The sequence below is a fragment of the Furipterus horrens genome, unplaced genomic scaffold (assembly GCF_987537825.1).
Source record: "Furipterus horrens unplaced genomic scaffold, mFurHor1.1.pri manual_scaffold_15, whole genome shotgun sequence".
Classification (NCBI taxonomy): domain Eukaryota; kingdom Metazoa; phylum Chordata; class Mammalia; order Chiroptera; family Furipteridae; genus Furipterus; species Furipterus horrens.
The window spans coordinates 141,582-162,940 of NW_028327185.1; the positions used below are offsets into that span (position 1 = coordinate 141,582).

The 21,359-nt window shown below is 60.3% G+C and overlaps 2 protein-coding genes and 1 long non-coding RNA gene across 5 annotated transcripts in view; 1 reads left to right on the plus strand and 2 right to left on the minus strand.

Annotated features, from left to right (window-relative positions):
* Positions 1-7,380, plus strand: MYBPH (myosin binding protein H). The gene is made up of 11 exons (XM_090263445.1): positions 1-320; positions 417-551; positions 1,003-1,170; positions 3,335-3,423; positions 3,777-3,972; positions 4,150-4,289; positions 4,817-4,976; positions 5,961-6,097; positions 6,256-6,442; positions 6,721-6,769; positions 7,132-7,380. The coding sequence occupies exons 1-10, from the start codon at positions 83-85 to the stop codon at positions 6,735-6,737; spliced, it is 1,467 nt and encodes a 488-aa protein (XP_090119571.1). The 5' UTR covers positions 1-82; the 3' UTR covers positions 6,738-6,769; positions 7,132-7,380.
* LOC149992235 (uncharacterized) lies at positions 1,351-3,687 on the minus strand. The gene is made up of 2 exons (XR_016508309.1): positions 3,284-3,687; positions 1,351-2,960 (listed from the first exon to the last, which is right to left on the minus strand). It is a non-coding gene; the product is annotated as an uncharacterized LOC149992235 (long non-coding RNA).
* ADORA1 (adenosine A1 receptor) overlaps positions 7,026-21,359 on the minus strand; it is a 21,508-nt gene continuing 7,174 nt past the window's right edge. For all 3 annotated transcript variants that reach the window (XM_090263444.1, XM_090263443.1, XM_090263442.1), the window contains exon 3: positions 7,026-9,501. In XM_090263444.1, coding sequence (XP_090119570.1) covers positions 8,862-9,501 — 640 coding nt within the window. In that variant the 3' untranslated portion in view covers positions 7,026-8,861. The remainder of the gene's footprint in view (positions 9,502-21,359) is intronic.

Below are 21,359 nucleotides of genomic sequence, written 5' to 3' on the forward strand. Positions count from 1 at the left end.
AGGTGCCCCAGGAACCCTGGAGGCCCAGGCCCTCCACTACTGACTTCTGCGCACCTCAGCCAGACCCCCAGCCAGCCTGGCAATGACAGGAAAAGCCGCCTCGGAGGCCTCGGCCTCTGAACCAGAGGAGAATGCCTCCGAGTTGGCCCCGGTGCCCCCAGAGCCCTTGGAGGAAGTGGCAACGTCGGAGATGATGAGGGAAGAGCAGGCTCCCATGGCAGCCCCTGAGACACCTGCGCCCGCCCCTGAGACACCTGCGCCCGCCCCTGAGGCACCTGCGCCCGCCCCTGAGACACCTACGCCTGCCCCTGCAAGTGAAGGTGACAAGAGGTGGGGCAGGTGAAGGGCGGAGGCAGGCATGGCAGGAGGATGGGGGGCTCTTGGCCACGCCCCTCTTCCTCTCCCTTCCCCCGCAGACCTGCCCAGCGCCCCGCTGCTGCTGACCGTGGAGGACGTGAGCGACAGCTCGGTGACCGTGAGCTGGGAGCCGCCGGAGAGGCTGGGCCGGCTGGGGCTCCAGGGCTACCTGCTGTCGCTTCGCAGAGAGGGAGGTGAGCTCTGGCCGAGGCTCTGCAGACATCCGGGGCCGCATGTGCTCGGGGATGCAGGGGCGAGCCCCCAGACGCGGCTGTTGCTCAGCCCGGGAACACGCCTCACGGGCAGTGGAGGCAGGGGTGTCCGAGTGACCTTAGGGGATGCTTGCCCTCTGGCTCCAGGGCGCCCCTGAGTAACAGCACAAAAGGCTCTGCAAAGAAGTGAGGAAGGGGCCACATATCAGAAGACCCTGCCTGGGGAGTGCAGAGGGGCAGAGGGAAAGTTAGAGCCAGTGAGGAGAAAGGGAACAGATTCCTCTTGTCCACCCCATGACAGCCAACGTCAGCCTGGGATCTGCTGCGGGCCCTTCCTTGCTATGTGACTTGGCAAATGCATCCACCCTCCCTGAGCTTCGGCAGCCCCACCCGTGACCTCAAGGCCAGGGCCTCACGCCCTCTCCTCCCCCAGCCTCGGAGTGGGTGCCGGTGAACTCCCGGCCGGTGATGGTGACCCAGCAGACCTTGAGGAACCTGACTCTGGGGGACAAGTTCTTCCTGCGCGTGGCAGCTGCAAGCTCTGCAGGGGCCGGCCCACCGGCGGAGCTGGGCCAGCCTGTGCACATCCGCCAGATCATAGGTAAACCTTCCTCTCCTGTCCTCAGCCAGCCCTGCCCAGGAACCTTTTCTGACAGGTGGAGAAGCTCAGGCCAGTAGACGCAGGGAACAGGGCCGTCACCCCCCATCCCCCACCACAGGGCACGAGACACACACACTGCCACATTCTTTCCTCAAGAGAGTTCCAGGTTCTACTATCAGCCACTACACACGTGGGTAGATATTTATTTATAATTCACATATGAATAGCTCTCACAGCAGCTCATTGTGAAACACAATACAATTTCAGAAAGAAAATAAAGTTCCAGGTTGCTTAGCACCAAGAGACGTCTGTAGATGCAAGAGGCCATTCCCCTGAGGGGTCCTGCCCCCAAGCATGAGGGGGCTTCCTGACCCACAAGAATTAAGCTCAAGTCCCCCAGTTCACCTGCTTCAGATTCCCAAACCTAAGTCATTCCTTCCTTCCTTCCTTCCTCCTATCTACTCTTCATCCCTCCAGTGGCCACAAAAACTCATTTCTGCCCATTTTCTGCCCATTTCACACAGCCTGGGTTCCAGACTTCCCTGAGGGTTGGCGATAGAGAGGTACCAGAAGGCCCCTGAAGGTTTCTGCACCCCCAGAGGCCAGCACTGCCCTGGGGACCTGCGTTGGTGGCTAAGAGTTCTATTTGCGGGGCGCTCCCGCCCAGAGCCGGTCAGGTTTCAGTCTGTTAATGTCAGTGACTCATTTGTTCTGATCCAAGGTCTCTGGGGATGGCGCAGGGCCCCAGGAAAGAGAGACACACGAGAGCAGGTGGCTCAAGGCCTTCTCCACCTTCATCCTACCTCCTGAACTCAACCCCGAGAGGGGGACCCCATAGTTCGGAACAAGGACTCCAGAAACAGGGGTTTCATGGCCACAGAAGTGATCAAGTTTTTGGTTCAAGAACAGGACTTTCAACTCTAGGTCCTGAGAGATGCGAGCCCCAGGGGCAGCTGAAGGATGTCCCAGCTGGTCCAAGAGCTCAGGGACTCTGCAGCGGAGAGGAGCTCCAGGGACAGTCCCTCCCTGAATCTGACCCAAAGAGGACCATTCACGCCTGAGAGGTGGCAGGCCGCCTTCTCGGCGGTTTTCTAAACCCAAGGATATTTCCTGCCTTCGGGTCTGGGTAACACATGGTCACACTGGGCTGCTGCTGCGCAGGCACGAGGACCTCTGGGTGGGGAGGATCCTGGCGCTTTCCCATGGCCCCAGTGAGCACAGACTCCTAGGAGCAGCGAGGGCTCGGCCTCTCCTCTACAGCCCGATGCTGGCAGCCAGACTCAGCACCCACAGCTCCACCAGAATTCCTCTGGCAGTGGACGAGGGGATTTCCTGGAGAGAAGAGGGTAGAGGCTGTGAACTAACAGGACCCAGCCAAGCCTGCCTGGTGGGCAGAGCAGGGCAGGGCAGGGGCCAGCCCAGCTTCCTCAGCTGCTCAGCTGTCCATCTTGGCCACCTGCAGCTTCCAAGCATTCCAGCCTGAGGCTCCCGGAGCCCAGCGCCCACACAACTAATCCTCAGGGACACAGTGTCCTCCTCACTGTCTCCTCCCCTCCACCCTGCGGGCCAACTGTGGCCACCTGTTTGCATAGAGCAGCCTCAGTCTCCCCCACCACCACCCCACCGGGGGCAAGTGGCCGTGGCGGCTGCCACTTCCCTGGGAATGCCTGGTGGCTTCCGGGTGACACCTGGTGAGGTGCCTGCGGGATGGTGGTGTCCTGTCCTTGCATGGGGCATCTGGGTCTCCCAGGGGCTTCTTGGAAGATCCTGGGCAAGTGAGGCTGCAGGGGCTGGACGAGGAGGCCAAGGCTTTGCTCCCCTTTCTGGGAATGCCAGCCGGCAAGTGCAAATCCCTGACATCAGGAGCCCAGGACTCTGGGGCTGCAGGAAGGTCCCTGCCAAGCAAGGTCTAGGAGCCCCGGGGCATGCCGGATGCTTCCCACTCACTCCACAGTCCACAGGGCCCTGCCCTCCTGGGGCCTCCTGGCTCTTTGTCCCCAGTGACCCCAGAGGCTGTGGGGCCCTGGATCTCAGGAGGCAGTTTCACCCATCCCACAAGGAGGCAACCTCAGAACACACCCAGGAGCCCTCCAGCCCAGCCAGCAGCACTCACCAATCAGCAACCCCACTGCTGTGCTGAGCTGAGGCTCCCGCTTTCATGCAGATCCCCCCAAGATCCGTGTGCCCCGCCACCTACGTCAGACGTACATCCGCGAGGTGGGAGAGACCATCAACCTGCAGATTCCCTTCCAGGTGTGTCTCTCCTGCCCAGGGTACAAACGCGGGTGGAAACCAGGGCCACATTGGAGGTAGTTGGAAGAGCCGGGAAATGTCAGGATCCCCGTGGGGGGTCAGCCTGGAACCCACCCAGGCCCCAACCTCCTTCTGTCACACACATTCTCCAACCTGTGGACGGCGCAGCTCGTCCCAGGGCCAGGACGCCTGGAGGGTGAGGCTCTGGGGTCCACCTGTGGCTCCACACTCTGCTGCCCGTCCCGGGAAGGGCAGGTGGGGCGGCTCCCCCGACACAGCCCCAGAGGCCCTGCAACTGGGTGGCTCTGGGTGCTGGTGCCTCCTGCACACACTCTGGGGCTCCTCCCGCCCAGGGGAATCCCAAGCCTCAGGCATCATGGACCCATGAGGGCCACGCCCTGGACAGCCAGAGGGTCAGCGTGCACACGGGGGACAAGGACTCCATCTTCTTCATCCGCTCGGCCCAGCGAGCAGACTCGGGCAGCTACGAGCTCACCCTGCGGCTGGACAACCTAGAGGCCCGAGCAGCCATCAACATCCTGGTCACAGGTACAGGCCGGGAAGGCAGGGGGCCTCACCAGGGACGCAGAGACCCCCAACGTCCCGCCCCCAGAGCATGTTCATTTGCGCAGACCAGGACAGTGTGGTGGGAGGAAGACCCTGGGTGGGGGGCTTTGTGGCAAGCCCAGCCCCCTCCTCACTGCCCCTGATGCTCTGGTTCTGCAGAGAAGCCCGGACCTCCCAGCAGCATCCGACTCCTAGACGTTTGGGGCTGCAACGTGGCCCTCGAGTGGACGCCGCCCCAGGACACCGGCAACACAGAGCTCCTGGGCTACACGGTGCAGAAGGCAGACAAACGAACAGGGGTGAGGTGCTGGGCCGGAGCCAGGAGGGAGGGTGCATGGGGCAGGGAGGAGGTGGTCAGGTGGAGGGTCTGGGACTCGGTTCCAGGCTACCTCCTGCCACCATGACTTGGCAGCTTTTGGAAGGATGGCTCTCCTCTCTGGGCCTTGGGTTCCTCCTGAAGCCGGCATGGGTGCAGTGGGGGGAGGGGCGCTCTCTGAGGCCCTCTGGGTTCCAGATGGAACTTCTGGAAATTTCCTGGCCGTGCAAATCCCCTAGGACTCTTGCTAAAATGAAGATTGTAATTCAGTAGGTTCAGGGTGAGGGCTGAGACCTACGAGGTCTGGTCCTCACGTCGTACTTCAAGTGTGAGACTTGAAAATTCTCTTAGAACCCCAGAGAGGTCACCTGAATGACCCAGAGGCCCCTTTTCCCAACACAAAGTGCCTGCAGCTCGAGGCTGGAGGCTTTGGCCTCCCAGGGTGCGGGCGCGGTGAGCAGGGAGGGTGGGGTGGGGTGGTGCTCAGGGGGCCGCACCGCCTGCCCGCAGCAATGGTTCACCGTGCTGGAGCGCTACCACCCAACGTCCTGCACCATCTCTGACCTCATTGTGGGCAACTCGTACTCCTTCCGGGTCTTTTCGGAAAACCTGTGTGGACTCAGTGTCTCGGCTGCGGTCACCAAGGAGCTGGCCCATATCCGGAAGGCAGGTAGGTCTGGGTCTGGGCCTGGACCAGGAAGTGAGCCAGAACCCGTGAGACTGACACCCTCCCCCCATCGCCACCTCCCACTTTTCCTGGGTGTGCCCGCTGCCCTCCCCGAGGGCTTCTCAGGGATGCCACTCACTGGACAGTGCTGTCTGGTCCAGATCCATGTACGGCTGAGCACAGACACACACGCACATCCACACACAGCGATGCACACACACGCAACCGCCAACAGACAGAGGGAGTGGATTGATCTAACAAACACATCAGAGCAATCCCATGCAAATAAAAACTGTCCCTTGGGAGGCTTTGTCTTTATTAGGAAGATGCTGTGTGGCTGCGGACATGGAGTCTCACATGCAGTGGCGCCAGGGGCAGCGTGCAGAGTGGGTTCTGGCAAGTTTGCCCAAAGCACACACCTCCTGACCCAGATATAACACCAAGCAGATGGGCAGGAGAGGGGCGGGAAGTCGTTGTCTCTGTACGGGATGCGGCCCCGTGCATCCCACGTGAAACCCCATGCCCCTTCTCCAGGGCCCTCCCCCCGCTGACGCTGTATGGACTCCAGAAGGCACGTTCTTCCAAACGCCAGCCTGAGCTGCACAGAATTAGGAGGAAATTTCTGTTTAGGAAAGGAAAGCACTCAGATTTCCAGAGATAAACAGAAATGAAATGCAGTGTCCCGGGGCTGCTGCCAAGACCCCCCCATCCCTCTGCTCCCTCCCCACCCACCCAGGGCTCAGCTGTCCTCTGCCTCTTTGAGACTTTCTAAGTCCCCACATGCACACTGGCCAGGCCTGGGGTCCCGCCACAGAGCCCCAGAGGCTAAGCTCTTCATCCAGGCCATCAGCACATCACACTGAGAGCTGCAATCAGCTGATGGTGCCTGGGTGGGAGCTTAGTGATTATTTAGCAGAAGGGCTCAGGTCAGTCGTAAGAGGTCTCCTCCCGTAACCTCAAATTCGCCCCTTTCTCCCCTAAACCCAGATATTGTTGCCAACCTCAAAAGGTTTGTTGTGAGAGACTTCTCGGAAGCCCCCTCGTTCACCCAGCCCCTGGTTGACCATACCACCACCCCCGGCTACAGCACCCAGCTCTCCTGCAGTGTCCGAGCTTCACCCAAGGTGAGGGGCAGGGCCCTGCTGGGCCCTGGGGGAGGGGCAGGCGGGACAGTGGGGCTGAAGAGTCTGACCAGGCATCTCCGCCAAAGCCTGCGGACGGCCGTGGAGGGCCTGGCCCAGCCCACAGCCTTCCTGGCTTCCCTGTGACTGTGTCCCCCCAGCCCAAGATCATCTGGCTGAAAAACAACATGAACATCCAGGGGGACCCCAAATACCGCGCCTTCTCGGAGCAAGGCGTCTGCACCCTGGAGATCCGAAAACCTGGCCCCTTTGACTCCGGAGTCTATACCTGCAAGGCCATCAACGTGCTGGGGGAGGCCTCTGTGGACTGCCGGCTGGAGGTCAAAGGTGAGGACTGGAGGAGGGTCTCTCCTCAGAGACCTGCCATGGGGGGAGAGGAAAGGATGCCCCGGCCCCTGCTGCTGGCATAGGTGAGGCTGAGCCTTGAGCGGCAAGGCGGGGCTGAGAGCTCGAGAGACCGTGGCTCACTGTCGGGAGGGCAGCCCATTGTGGGCAGAGCAGCTGGGTCCCCTCGGTTGTAGCCATGAGCCTCTGGTCCCTCCGCCAACTTGGTCCCCAGCAGATCCCACCCCGCCCCCAGCTCTAACATGTGGCATCTCTCCTAGCCTCAGCCACACACTGAAGAGGCTGCAAGAGGCTGTGACAAGGACAAAGGTAATGGGCTGGACCTGCTCCCTAAGCTTCGTCAGGGGCAGGGGTGCGGCAGGGTGACAGAGAGCAGGCAGTCAGCTCGGGCGCAGGGCTGAAGTCACACAGTCCTGGGGCCCCCGGAGACACAAGGGCAGCGGGCAGGCAGGGCCATACTGGTGCAGCCAGGAGGGCAGTGATTCGCTGGACAGCCTGGTCCTGACTCTGCGTGACCTTAGGCCAGGGCGTGCTTCTCATCAGAAAAGTGAGGCCGACAGCCTTCCCTGCCAAGAGCTGCTCAGGGTCTGGAGGGAGTGGGCAGAGACAGATCCGGGGAAGGAGAGGGGCCGCATCCCCCATCAGGGCTCATGAAACACGTTCTCTGCCAGGTGCTGTAGGCCTCAGGGGTGAGGGCCATCACTGCTGCCCAAGCCCCCCGTTTCCACGGTGACAGCTGACAGCTCTGCTCCCTGGTACCAGCCTGGCCTCCCTCCCCCAAGGCTGGAGCCCAGGACCCAGGAGGGGCCCTGGCAGGCCCGGGACAGGCTTCCCGGGCACCAGGGACACGACCGGCATGCCCTGCAGAGAGCTGCACACTGGGTGACAGGCGTGCAAATAAAGGTGTGTTTTACAGCCGGGCCTCCGTTGACAGTGGTCCTCGTCGTGTGTCCCTGCAAGGTGGTGTTGAACATGTCACCATGAGGGAGCCCCCACATGTGACACCTTCGGGAAGGTCCAGTGGGAAAGTACTCAGGATTCACAGGGGTTTTCCTGTCATGCGATTTTCCAGAATCTTGCTTGCACATTTGGGGCTTGCCACCCCAAGACAACAATTATAAGAACAAACTCGCCCTTCTCTGGTGCACTCCTTGCTTCCAAGGCCTCCACATCGCCCCACTCCCCACTTTTCGTCCCTCCTTTGCATCTGCTCTGTCAAGGCTGTCTGTGGCCCGTGCGGGGGTGGGTGCCTCCCTGGAAGTCAGGACACGGTGTGCCTCTGAGAGCGGGAAGTGCCTGGAGTCAAGGCCTGGAGCCCCTGTTCACACAGAATTCCGCCCCCACCCCTCTGTGCAAAGGACCCCATGTTTGGCAGTAGTGCCCTTGCCCAGACACCCCAAAAATCCTCGACTCTTCAGCAGAGCCCCAAAGACCCTGAAAACTGGACCAAATGCCAGGGCTCCTGACGGTATTCAAAGGCCGGCAGCACCTTCTTGTCCATACTTCCAGGAGGGTGGGCACCTGTGGGCTGGCCCAGCTGGTGCTATTTCACCCCAGCAGTGCCCACAGTCAGCCACGCCCCTTGTCCACCCCCTCGCAGGGCAGGCACAGTGCTCCCAGGAGTTGGCACGTCTCCATCAGGCCCACAAGCAGCAGTGCTAGGTGCTAAGAGAGGCCAGGCCCGTGTGGGGCTGGTGGCCCAGGAGACGGGCAGTTGCTGCTTGGGACACTCAGTGCTGACACCTGGTGGCCATGGGAGGCCCACACCACACTCCACACTCGTTCCGGGGTCTCCAAGCACCCACCAGGGTCCAAAGACTGATGCAGAATAAAGCAAATGTTGGAACTGATTTCTGGACCTGCTGTTTCTGCCTCCCTCCCAAGCATAACCATGGGCTTCTCAGAGCAAGCGAGGTGGGCACCCTGGCCCCGGGAGGCAGGGGCAGAGCCTCCTTCCCTTCTGCCCCGCCATGGCTCTGGCCACCTTCTCCTGCAGAATGGGGGAGAAGGCCATGCCAAGACATTTGGTGCTCTTCCCCACTCATCTTGTAGGGGATCCCAAAGATGGCCCCAGGGCTGCACAGCCCCCACCACTGAGACAGGGAGCTCCCCTGCCTCCGAGAGCCAAGCCCCTGCCCACCCAGCCCCCGAGGCCTCTTTGCCTGAAGCCAGGGCTGCCTATGAGGGGGTCAGACACATGGGAAGGCTCCAGCCACTTTCCCCCTCCTTCAGACTACCCGTTCCTTCCCCCCGGAATGCACCCCAAACCTCCTGCCTGACCCAGGGGTGCGGGGCACCCCACCCCACAGCTCGGCCAGGGGAGGCTCACTGGGACAAGTGGGACCCTCAGCGTTGGCGAGGACAGAGCTGAGCTACTCCACTCTGGCGGTGGGCAGAGAATCTAGTCGTCTGGCCTCTCTTCCGGGGGGCCCTCGTCCTTGGGGGGTGCCGACTGCCCGCAGAAATGGTCGTTCCAGATCTTGAGGAAAGTGACCCGGAACTTCTGGATGCGGAAGGCGTACACGATGGGGTTCATGGCCGAGTTGCCGTGTGTGAGGAAGATGGCAACGTAGATGAGGATGCTGGGCTTGCGGCAGGACGGGCAGAAGAGGGTGACGCAGTTGAGGATGTGCAGTGGCAGCCAGCTCAGGGCGAAGAGCAGGAGGATGAGCGCCAGCGACTTGGCGATCTTCAGCTCCTTCCCGTAGTACTTCTGAGGGTCGCCGGTGGAGGCCGACACCTTCTTGCTGAGTTGCCGGCGGATCAGGTAGAAGACCTCCAGGTAGATGAGGACCATGAGCAGCAGGGGCGGCAGCACCCACACGAAGAAGTTGAAGTAGACCATGTACTCCATGCTGATGACCTGCTCAAACTCGCACTGGATCACTGGCTCCCCGACGCTGCCGTTGGCCGCCCAGGCCTGCTGCACCGCGCTCAGGTTGTTCCAGCCGAACATGGGAGTCAAGCCCACCACGAAGGAGAGGAGCCAGCAGCCAGCGATGGCCACCGCGGCCCTCCGGGGCGTCACCACTGTCTTGTACCTGCCGGGGAGGACAGAGTGTGAGGCGCCAATGAGGCTGACCCAGCCCCCCGGCGGGGAGTGTGCGTGCGTGGCTGAAGCACCACGTTTTCAGGATCTAGGACTCAGCACAGCTTGCGAGCGCTGGCTCACCTCTCCTGGTTAATGATGAAAATTGTAACAGAAAGCCAAGGACGTCCTTCACTTTTAATAAAATTACCAAAGTAAAAGTTGCTTGGGCATGCATCACTGTTTCACGACAGCCCCCGTGGGTGGGAAAGCGCTGGCAGACAAAGACGTGAAGGTTCCAAGTGGTCCCGTGAGCCGCCGAGGCTCCGTGGACGGAGGCTGTGCTGCCCTGGGCTTCCCGGCAGTCCCACAACGACCGCACAGCCATGGGCGCGCGGACGGCCTTCCCCCGGGCATCCCCAACTCCAAGCAAGCACCACAGCCCTCGTCTAGATTCCATCCACACTCCCCCACCAGCCCCCCATCGCCCACCTCCTCCTCACCCCTCCCCTCCCCCACTGCCCAGGGCTCGCTTCTTGAGAGCTTGTCCTCAAGAACCGGCTCTGCTACTTGGGAATTACTCTCAGGAAAGAAAAAGGACAGTCATGGAGACTCTGCCACATGACAGGTGCCCTCACTCAGTAGACACTTCTGTGGCCTCTGTCCCAGGTCCCGCCCCATGCAGCTCACATTTTGGGATCAGACACAGGTTACACAAAGGCAGGGACATAAATCAACAAAACAACTTAAGACTGTCACATGTCCTTGGAAGGACACACAAGGGAAAATGCCCAGGGACAGGGCCACCGAGCTTTTACACATCATGACACAGATGATGAGAACCTCTGACGACATGAACAGCCATGAGGCAACCATGGCTGGTGACGGACCCGCCAACCACTGAGGGCTGAGGCTGTCACTATCCCCACTTCCCGTTAACCAAACCCTGCGGCAGCCAGTGCACCCCTGGCCACACGCAGGCCTTGGAGACGGAGCTGGCGCAGCGCAGCAGCCCCCACGTGCCCTCACAGACAGACAGTGGGTGTCCTCCTCGGCCTGTAAACAGCTACAAGACCCATGGGTGCGAAGGGGGCCTCCCTCCCATGGCTGCCTCTACCCCATGCCTGCCCCGAACACTTTGCAGGGGGGAGAACTCAGGCCTCCCCCCCAACCCCATCTACAAAGCGAGCTAGATGGGACCTTGGAAATCTCATTTCCAATTTCCTTACCTTTCCAGTGGGAACACCGAGCAGACCCATGATTCCCACACCTGTGGAGTGGGCCCCTCCCTTTCCCTGGGCACCTCCCCGAGGTCCTCTCCATCAGAATCCTCACTTGCTGCTGTGACTGAGGCCCAGTTGCTCCTGCTGGAGGCCCCACAGGAGAGCAAGCTCGGTGGAGATGCTCGGACCAGACGTGAGACCAAGTCTCCCTCCATAACCCGTGGGACCCACTCAGACTGTGAAGACCGGATTAGATAGACTGCGGCTGGGCTCCCACTCCTCCAAGCCCATCAAAATGCTCACACCTGGACCCCACAAGGTGCTCAGCAGACACCTGGCTCGGGGCTGGTTGCTGGTGACCCCCAGGGCTCTGCAGATGTCCCGTGGTGAGAGAAGGCCTGGCTGTGAGTCCAGGGGACCAGGTCAAGGAGCACAGACAGTTCTGGGGGGAGAGATGGGAGCTGAGGGGCCCAGCTTGCCTGCAGTGTCTCTAACACACTGTACAAGTCCTTTTATACCCACGCCTCAGAGAACCTCGTAACAGGCTGTAAGGAGCCCCAGTTTCACAGGGTACAGACTCAAGGCCCAGAGGTGGTAATCCCGTGCCCATGTCTCCCAAAACAAGCTCTCCCGTGGGGCTGTGGACTCACTGCGGGTTGTTTGGACGCGGGATGATTGGCAGACCAAAAATGTCCGTCTGTCTCCTGCAGGCTTTAAAATGAAACCGTCTAGACTCTGTTCAGAGATGGGGGTGGGAGGCACTGAGGGAGGGGGTGGGTACTGACAGTGTCCCAGGTGGGAGATGGGGCAACTTCTGGTCACAGAAGAACCCCCTCCCCCTGTCCCGTCACAACTTCCTGGAGCCCTTGGGTCACTGTGTTCCTGGGGCTCCTCCAGGGCCAGGTCCCAGCAGACCCTGCTGCTCAGGGTATCAGCTCTCATCTGTTTGTCTTGCTATTTTCTCCACGGTGGGAAAGGGCTGGACACAGGACCTTGGCTAAGGTGAGGCAGGCTGGCCCCGGAAGAGCCAGGCAGCTGCCCGTCTCTCCCACACGTGGGAAAGAAGAGCGGACGCTGCCAGTCCTGGGTGCCCGTGGGGTGGGGGGTGGGGCGTGTGCCTCCAGCACTTGGGGATGTCCCTCCAAAATGGGGTGTGAGGCCTCACCTGCTCCGAGGTTGTGCTGGGAAATAGCCAGCAAGACGGCTGCCCTCAGGAGTGGGAAGGGCGGCTAAGCAGAGGCAGGGACACTGCAAGGGGGCCCTGTCCCCAGGAAGCTCCTTGAAGACGTCACTGAAGGAAACAGCTGCACCCAACCTCCAGCACCTGCCTCCTAAGGGCTAAAACCAGAGATGGCCCTTTGGGTCTGGATTTGCCCCCTCTGTGTGCACAGGTAACACCAGCTCCAAAGTACGAGGTGATCTATTAGTCAGTATCCTCTGCTGCTGATGATAACAGGGTATCAGAGGGAGGGGCAGAGCCTGAAGAAAAGGTGGAAGGGGTCCCTGCTGACGAGAGCGAGCCTGGCCAGACGGGCAAGTATTTCATTGTAGCTGATGCCGAAGCGAGTCACGCGGTTCAGAATCGGAAGTTAGAAACGAAGGCGACAAACCCTGGATCTGAGTAGGGCTGGAAGGGGCTTCTGGAGGCTCGGGAAGGGGGTGTAAACAGTAATAGTCTCGATGACAACGCTAACAAGAGCCAACCTTCACTGAGGCTCCCACGGGCCAGGTGGTGGGTGTTGTGGCGACTGTTCCTCTCGTTTTCCACTTCGAGGCAAACACGCACAAGGTCACTGAGCCAGGAAGAGGCATAGGCAGATCTGTCCGAGTCCAAAGCCCATGCTGGGCCTGCTCTGCCGCTCCAGAAGCTGGAGGATGAGGGGCTGGGAGGTGGGCGGGCGGAAGGGGCGGCGGGGATCTCGCCTGTGCAGGAAGACCCCTGGACTCAGCGGCTGTGAGGATGCCATCAAACCTACTTAGGACCCTCCCTCCTCCCTCCCAGCCTGGCCTCTCAGAGGCCTCAGACTGGTGTGTTCACGAGTGGCTTAGCTGTTCAGCTTTCACTGGCAGTGCAGCCAGGTGGACACAGATCCTCTTTGTGAGCACCTGGGCACCTCCCACCTGGGGCCTTGGCATGTGCTGCTCACCCCTAGATGTCTGGGAAGACACCTCCCCTCACTAGGATCTCAGCCCAGAGAGCTCAGAGGTCACCTTGGCAGAGAATAGTCCCCGACCACAAAAGTCCCCTATTTAACTCCCACATTTAATTTTCCTGGTTGTCTCCACACTCATATTCCTCCCTGTTTCTCTCCATCAGAGGGTGAGTTCCAGGAGCCTGCACGGGCAGGGTCACCGCCGCTTCCCCCAATGCCTAGAACGCTGCTCAAAAACCAGACGTTCGGTAGGTGAACAAGTCCATGCGTGACTTACTCAGTTGTTCATGATTTACCCAACGATAAATAAAATGTATTCAATGACAAATCGAAATGATGTAGTCAGTCATTTATGGCTGATTGAGGGCCTGCCATGTGAGAGTGGAGAGGATGACGTGGCAGATGCTTGGTTAGAGAAGGTCTGTATGAAGGGAGAGCTGGAGCCCTGGGAGCGGCGGGGAGCCCCCTGCTGATTCAGACAACGGCTGATCCCTGCACAGCTCCTGTCCCCCAAGGCTGCTCTGACGGGACCCTTACAAGAGGCGTGAGCCAATGCCACCATGCATGCACCCCACTCCAACCCGTCCAGTGCAGCACGACCCCAGCCCCATGCTGCCCCCACGCAATGTGAGACCAGCAGGCTCATGTCCAGAGCCAGCCTCCCCAACCCCGAGTCTTCCAGCCTGCAGCCCAGAGAAGCCAGGTCTCAATCTCAAGCCAGATCACAGCGGGAGCCATGAGCGCGTGTCCCGGGCTCCTTATCTGTTCTTTGACTCATGAATAGCCCCTTTCATGATAAGACCACTTCCAGTGGGGGGCCTGTGTGCGGAGCAGTGGCCTTTCCCTGCCCAACACCTCCCAGGAGGGCTCTTCCGGGACCCAGCAGGGACTGGTGCTTACACTCCTTCAAACAGGGAAGTCTCACAATGCCAGCAGGTGCCTAGTGGACCATGGGGCCCGGCAGGAAAGAGCCCCTGACAGCGAGGAGAAGGGCTGCACATGGAGACCCTAAGGCCCCCTCTGCTCCAACAAGAACGGGGAACAGAGCGCTCTGGGGTTGCTGGCCCTGAAGCCCCGCGCTGCGTCACTGAGGGCTCTGAACCCTCGCGGGGGGCCTTTCCCAAGCTCCTGAGTCATCTGGGTCCACGGGAAGCACTGCAGTGCCAGAGGGAGGGGACAGAAGCCGGAATAATTCCTCGCCTCTCTCTCTCACTGACACCCATGGGTCTCAGGCCAGCTCTGGGTCCCGCAGCCCAGGGTGGGGGTCACTGGCTGTGATGGCCGGGCTCTGGGTTACCTCACTGTCCCGTTTGGCTTCTCAACTGTTTCATACCCTGGGTGACCAATTTCTGGCATGAAAGGCCTTCAGCTGTAAACACCTAACTGATCTCTGTGTTCCTGGTTAGACCCCAAAGTTTCGGGAGTGATGCTGGAGCGGGCAGCACGGGGAGTAGCCGCCACGAAGTCACCCTGCCCGACAGAACACATCAGCCTGACAGGGAGAGACCCTGTGTGGTGAGTTTGAAAAAGGCTTGGCTGTGCTTGAAGCAGCATTGACGACGTGGCCGGCCAACTGCTGGAACCAGGGCAGAGTCCCCAGGCCTGGCCAACCGTGTCCCTGTCACGGCTCCTCGCTCAGGCTCTCGATCCAGGGCTGGGTGGGGGGCCAGGGGAGCCAGCACCCTCTGCAGTCCTGATGCTGGGATGGCTGAACGCTTCTCCCATAGCTGCTGAGGAGGGTGCTTCATGGCTGTGGTCCACTCTTTCTTGCCTCCTTTCTTAGCGAGGATCTCAGCCACTTGTAACTGAAAACTTGGATCTCAAGACCAGAGAGGTAAGGCTTTCAGACTATTAAACTACTTCCTGTAGAAAAAGTCTTCCTCCCAGAGGAGAACAGGAAACCAGATACAATCACTCCAGGGGCCAAATATGTAGCAGTAACTTTGCCCAGAGGAGTCTGGATGAAGGGCAGCAGAAGCGGGGCGGGCACCGGGAGGCAAGGGCGGCTGGGTCCTAATGACCCTGCTCTGAAGTTTGCTGCTTTGGGCCTCTGGCATCGCCCACCATCTGGGACTCTCTGTGTCCCAGGGTCCCCTGTGGGACCTCTGAGCCTGGAGCCAGCTCGCAGAGCTGCCAGGGAGGGAGGTGCCCTGAGCTCCCTGAGGGAAAGGAGCCAAGTGAGCAGATTAGGTTATTAGCGTGATGGGCTTTGGAAATTGCTCCTGGTCTCTCTGAGGACACATCGTTCCGCAGGCTGGCGTGCGTGCCTCCCCGCCCCGGCTGCTTCAGATTCCGTCTCAGGACCCCGCCGCCTCTGCCGGCAGGAGAAGCAGGGCTCCTGCCCGAGGGACCAGCTGGTTGGGGGGCGGCACAGGCCCTGAGCAAAGGGCGCTCCAGCATGTGCAGAACTGTCCACACGCTCACAGGCCGCGCAGGGTAAGGCCTCCCAGGCTGAGTATCTGGTCCCTGGTGTGTCCTCCCAGTCTGACAGAGGCTTTCGGTTTGCTCAGAGGTCTGACCCAGGGAGCCCCCAGGGACTTGGAGGGAGGTTCTCAGGTGCAGGGGAGGCGCATTGTCCACAGTCGCTACCCTTTCCTGAGTCCAGACGCAGGGAAATGCCCCACCAGGGAGACTGGAAGCCCAGGTACTGTGCTTGGAAACAGCGTCCTCGGTGATTTTCAGACACAGCCACCTCCTCGCCCCCTCCCCCCCTCCCCGGGTGCAACGAGCTCTCTGACTCCCAAGACCAGGTACAGCCCAGTGGCCGGTGGTCCTTGAGAAAGCAGGCAGCTGACCTGAACAGCCAACTCTGGAATGTGTCCCCTGACCTCAGCAATCCTGGCCACTCCTACTCGGCAACCTGACGCGCCAGCTACAGGGCACAGCCAGGGCAGTGCAAGGGCCATAACCAAGGGCCACCTGCTGGGGTGACTTTCTGACTCCTCGGGTGGCGTGGAAAAAGCCACCGTTTCTGTGCAAGGACGCGGTAACCTATGACTGGCTGTGCAACAAGGTCTCCATGAGGCATCTGCCTGCCAGAGGAGGCGACATTCCTTTTTCAGTGAAGCGGAGAGAGCTGTTGTCGTGTGGAACGGGAGCAGACCGTGGTCACTTACGAGAGGCAGCAGAGAACCCCACAGCCTGGAAGTTTCCTGTCCTCATGCCACTGCGCCTGACCTGCAGCGTGCAAAGGGACCCACGCTGCCCAGCGTGGGGCATGCGTGTGAAGCAGCCACACCGGGACCCGAGAGCAGCCTCCCTTGCAGCCTTGCCATGTTGGCGCCAGAGCCTCCGTCTTGTCCGGGGCACCTGGGTCCTCAGCGGGATGACGTGGGACTGACTGAGAGGTGCCCATGTGCTACCAGACCTCAGTTCCCCTCCTGGACACACAGAGGAGGGAAGCACAAACAGGAGAACCAGCCTGGGAAGCAGGAGCCCAGAGTTACATCCGTTCCCCAAGGGGCATCCCCGCTAGGGATGTCAGTCACACTCTAGCTACTTGCCCGTGGGGGAGGGTGGGGTGGATGGGAGTGCCAGGGAATGCAGAGAATTGAGATCTGCTGAGTGAGCGGAGTGCTGAGCAGCCAGTCAGGGCTCAGACTGGGCTCCACCAGCTAATAGCTCGTGGCCTTCAGCAGGTCACAGTTCCTTGTCTTGGGTCTTGTCCTCTGCACAGTGGGACGAGACGCGCTTGGCAACCACTGTGGCTGAGAGGCTCGTTCAGGGACTGAGCTGGTCCTGCGAAGCACCCATTGCTTTCACCGCCGGAAGGACACCCCTGAGCGCTCTGGAACACATGGTCAGTCCTACAGAGACGCGAGCAGGTTGCAAGGACAAAGAAACAAAAAGTTGCTTGTTTCACTTCAGGAGGCTGCTCACATGGCTTCAGTATCTGCTTTGCAGCGACCTCAGCCTTGGTACAGAATCAGTCTGTGTTCCCCGATCCCTCTGACTAGTGGGGGGAGGTGAAGTGAGAGGGGTGAGCAGGCCCCACCCTCCCCCTGCTCCTCCTGGGTGCCGTAGCAGCTGTGGGGGCACACAGGCCTTTCCTCTCGCCTCCTTCTGGGCATCCTCTGACCTGTCTAGAACCAGGCGCGACTCGCCCTCTGCCTGAAGGGCAGACCCTGCACAGACTGACGCCCCAGTGCCCGAATCTTCCCTGGCCTCAGGGGGCAGTGGCTCTCCCGATGGCATCTAGTCCTCTCTCTGGAAAAGATGCTGCAAGTGGCAGAATGTCAAGAGGAGGACAGAAGACGGGGAGACTTCCCACCCTGGAAACCTTTCTAGAGAAAGAACGCACTCCCATCCACGGACCTCCATTCCATCGCTTGTACTTTTATATCAGGAAGTCCTCCCTGGGGTCTAACTTCAGTGACTCCTGCTACATCACAACCCAAGGGGCACAGCGGGAAAAAAACCAGCACACAGCTGCTTCCCACCGTCTCTCCGTGGTGTCTCCTTGCATTCTCTCCCTTCTGTTCAATAAACTTGCCCAGAACCCAGAGCCCAGAGCCCAGGCCCAATCCAGGAACCAGCCCTTCTCAGCCAGTGGCCCCTGTGCCCTGCCTCACCCTGCCCCTCCAGTCCCCTGGCATTTGCCCCAGAGACGGGCTGGAGGCAGGAGGGGCCCTGATACAGTAGGAGGTAGGGAGGCATCTGGCTTGCCAAGGTGGATGCAGGCACGGAGGATCCCCATGTGGGACAGTCAGTGAAATTATGCTTTCCTGCCTGAGTATTTAACTGCAGGTACCGGAGGGTGGGAACCAAGTCTGGTCCCATGTGGATTCCTGGTACCTGCCACAGTTCGTGGCACACAGTCACCATCCAGTAACATTTGGGGAAGGAAAGCAGATTCACTTGCAATTCTCAGTTACAACCAGAGAGCATAGAGATAGAGAGGACCTGGGGGGGACCAGAAAACGAACTCGATGTCAATGCGGGGAGGGCCGAGGCCTCCTGCTCTCCACAACGCCCCTCCCGCCAGCACAAGAGCCTGTGCACCCCACCCCCACCCCGCCACACACAGAGAGAGCGGACCTTCCGTGGGAACCTCCAGGTTTCCCTTCCATGGTCCTGCTGCACCACCAGCCCAACAAGTTAAGAGGTTCCAGCAGGAGTCTACCCTCAGTTCCTCCTGCTGCAAGACCAACCTCCCGCTCACTGTCAGCCCTGGTGGAGGTGGAGAACAGCCTGTTCTCCGCTGTGGGGTGTGCCCTGCACCCCCGAACGGAGCAGCAGAGAGCCTGGCAGCATCCCAGAGTGGGCCTTTGAGGAGTGAGCCATCACCTCATTCTCAGTCAGCTCTCCCACTTCAGCAAAGCCCTGTGAAGCTCTCATGTGGGCCAGGACCCTGGATGTGGGGGCGGGGGGAGCAAGCTTATTAAATCAAAGCCCTTTTTTCCCATCCACTGGGCATGAAATCTTGAAAGCACAGTGCTCAGAGCTGGAAAAAGAACATCAGGCTGCTGGCAACAATGGGCCTTAGGGACTGAATGAGGCCAGAATGGGCAGAACATGCCTGGGGAGTGGGGAGGGCACACCAAAGTGCCTTCCCTCCCCCCTGAAATCAATACCCACAATGTGGGCCACAAGGAAGGTCCCACACTAGACCCTGGAGCTGCCACGGGGCTGAGACGTTAGAGCCCAGCACCAGCTTTCAAGTCCCCAAAGGCCTCACTATTGCTCCCGTCTGTCCCCCCTCAACCTCTGACCTCCGTAGCTGCCGCCTGCTTTTCACACAAGGACACTGGTTGGCCAGGAGGAAACACAGGCGGGCCACAGAGGGACGAGGACTGACTCAGACTCACTGCTAGCAGCGAACCGGACCACCTCCCAGGCTGGGGGCGGCATGCACAGGATGGAGCCCTGCTTGGATGGGACTCACTCTGGGTCTGGTCGGGGAGGGGCCAGGGGTGAGCAAGCAGAGTCCTGTGGAAGATCTGGAAGCCTGGGACAGTACTTTTTGATTTGTGAAAGTAAGAATGAAAAGCTACAATCTACACACACACATGCACACACACACAGGTGTGAATACAACCCCCCACCACACACACACAAAGCAGCTGTGGCCTTCTGTCCCCATTACAGTCAAGCTTTCATGGCCCTCGAGGGCTCACCCAGTCCAGACTGCCAGCCTCTGAGGGGGACCGGCACTGCTCTCAGCCCTCGCTGGGCCACTGTGCTCGAAGCCCCTGACACAGGGGGAGGGGCTGTGTTCACCCTGCAGAGCACTGGCCCCGGGGCCCGCGGCAGGTGGCTCTGGGAGTCCCCAGACACACTGCCTGTTTCCTCCCCTGGAACACAACAGGGGGCCCTCAGGAGACAAGGAGGCACTCGGGAGGGGCTGCTCACCCCCTTCCCTCCTGGAAACAGGAGCTGCAGGGGGTCAGGACACAGGCATTCTCCCCCCTAACTTGCCAGGTAAGCTGGATGAGACCGTTTACCTCTCTGGGCCCCAGCCACCCACCCTCTGATCTCTCAGGACTGTTTTCATCAAACACCCTTCCTTCTCCAGTACCTGCCTTTGCCCTGCGGGTGAACAGCAAATATCCGACTGGCCTCTTCCCACTTGGGCTACCCCACTTCCCCAGTATGGTTGTCCCCGCCTTTGACCATTCCCCCGCTTCTCCACTGACAGACACTGATTCAGCCACCTGCTAAGTGCCGGCCAGGCATGTTTTAAACACAGGAACACAGCAAGCGAGACAACAGAGAACCACACCTGCCCCCATGAGCTGGCAGCTCATCTTGACGCAGATCTGAACCCAGCGGCCCGCAGAGGCCGCAGGACGTCACATGGTAAATGGAAAACAAGCTCCGGTCTAACCCAGGAACAGCCCCCACTCCCCGAGCACCTGCACTTTCCGGGCCCCCACGTCTCATCTGGAAGCCCCATAACAACGTGGAGGAAGCGTGAGGAGGCCATCGGCCTGGGTGCCTGCTCCCACCTTTCCTTCCACAGTTGTGTCTCTGTGAACAGGAAGAGCGATGCCTCTAGGAAAGAAGGTCATTATAAGTCTCCAGGCTACAGGGGCTTCTTTGAAACAGAACTTCCCTTCCCCTGCTCCCAGGAGAGTCCTGCCCAGTGAGCTCCTGGTCCCGCCGGGCGGCTGTGGCTCAAGTGCTTGGTTCTCCTGGGAGAGGAACAAGGCTGACAGCCGGTGCTGGCCATGCTGGGGGCTCAGACACGGACGCGGTGCTTCTGGGGGCTGGGAAGCCTGGCAGAAGCCCCAGATGCACACAAAGTGCTCTCTGCTCTTGGGGCTAAGGAGACTGTCCGTGTGAGCGAGCTGGGGTGCTTCTCTGGACACCAGCACCCCCATGCTCACCAGGTCTGCCACCTGGGGCTCAGCCGGGCTCACGATAACAGCCAGCCTCCTGAGTGACCATTGTACCTGCTGCCACTCACTGCCCCAGCAGCTGTGACAGGCCCTGCTGGCGGTGGGGGCAGAGGGGTGGGGGAGACCACGGTGCAGGAGCCAGTGAGAGGGAGACGGCAGGGGATCTGCCGTCACCTCCCCTGGCAGATCTGGGCTTCCCCCCAATCCTTCCTCACCCCCACTCCCGTCTCTAGGAACAGCAGCACCACCCACCCCATGGCTTCAGCCACAAACCGCAGTCGTGGCCCATTCTTTCTCCCACTTTGCACGTCTGCTCCAGCTCCAGGCGGCTCTAAGGCTAATGCCTGCGACCCCTCCTGCTCTCTCCACCCCCCGGTCCCTCCCACTCTGCCCTCCACAGTCTTCCCTGGCCTCCGCCCACTCTCCCAGCAGCAGGCCAGGACCTTCCTGAGTGCACGGGGTGAGGCCCCACCCTGGCACCCATAGAATTTGGTTGTGATACATTATGCTTTTCACATATCACTGGATTTGATTCACTAATATTTTATTAAGGACTTTTGACCTTTTAAATGTATGATTGGGATTATGTCATTCCCTGCTTAAAGCACTTTTGAGGCTTCTTAGTGCACTTAGAATAAAATGTAAACTCTTGACCCCGAGCCACAGGCCCCGCCTCCCTCCGTCCTCGGCCATGAGTCTCTCTGCACAGACCACACTTGGGAGAAGCCCAGCACAGCCTGCGCAGAGAACGCCAGGCTTCCTGCCCTGCATTCCTCCTAGGCTGCGACTGCAGCTCTGCCTGTCCCCTGGGGAGTGGCTCTCTGCCCACCAGGCTCTAAGGGCCACAGAAGCAGAGGCCTCACGCCAGTGCCGGAATCTGGCGCCTCCAGGTCAGTGAAGGAAGACCTCTTCCGGGGCTGCGCCCATGCAGCAGACGGGGCTGGCTGCAGGCACACGCGTCTCACCTCGAATTCAGCACCATGAGCCTCAGGCAGGCGCTTTCTGCTGCTCCCGCTGACACCAGGCCGCCCACTTCCGAGAGACCGATTTCACACTCGCGAGTGCCTCCGTCAGGGCCACCCCCGTCCTCCCCCTCAGCCGCTGGCCTGGCTTCAGGAGGGGACGCTGCCTCCTGGCACCTGCACCTGCACCTAC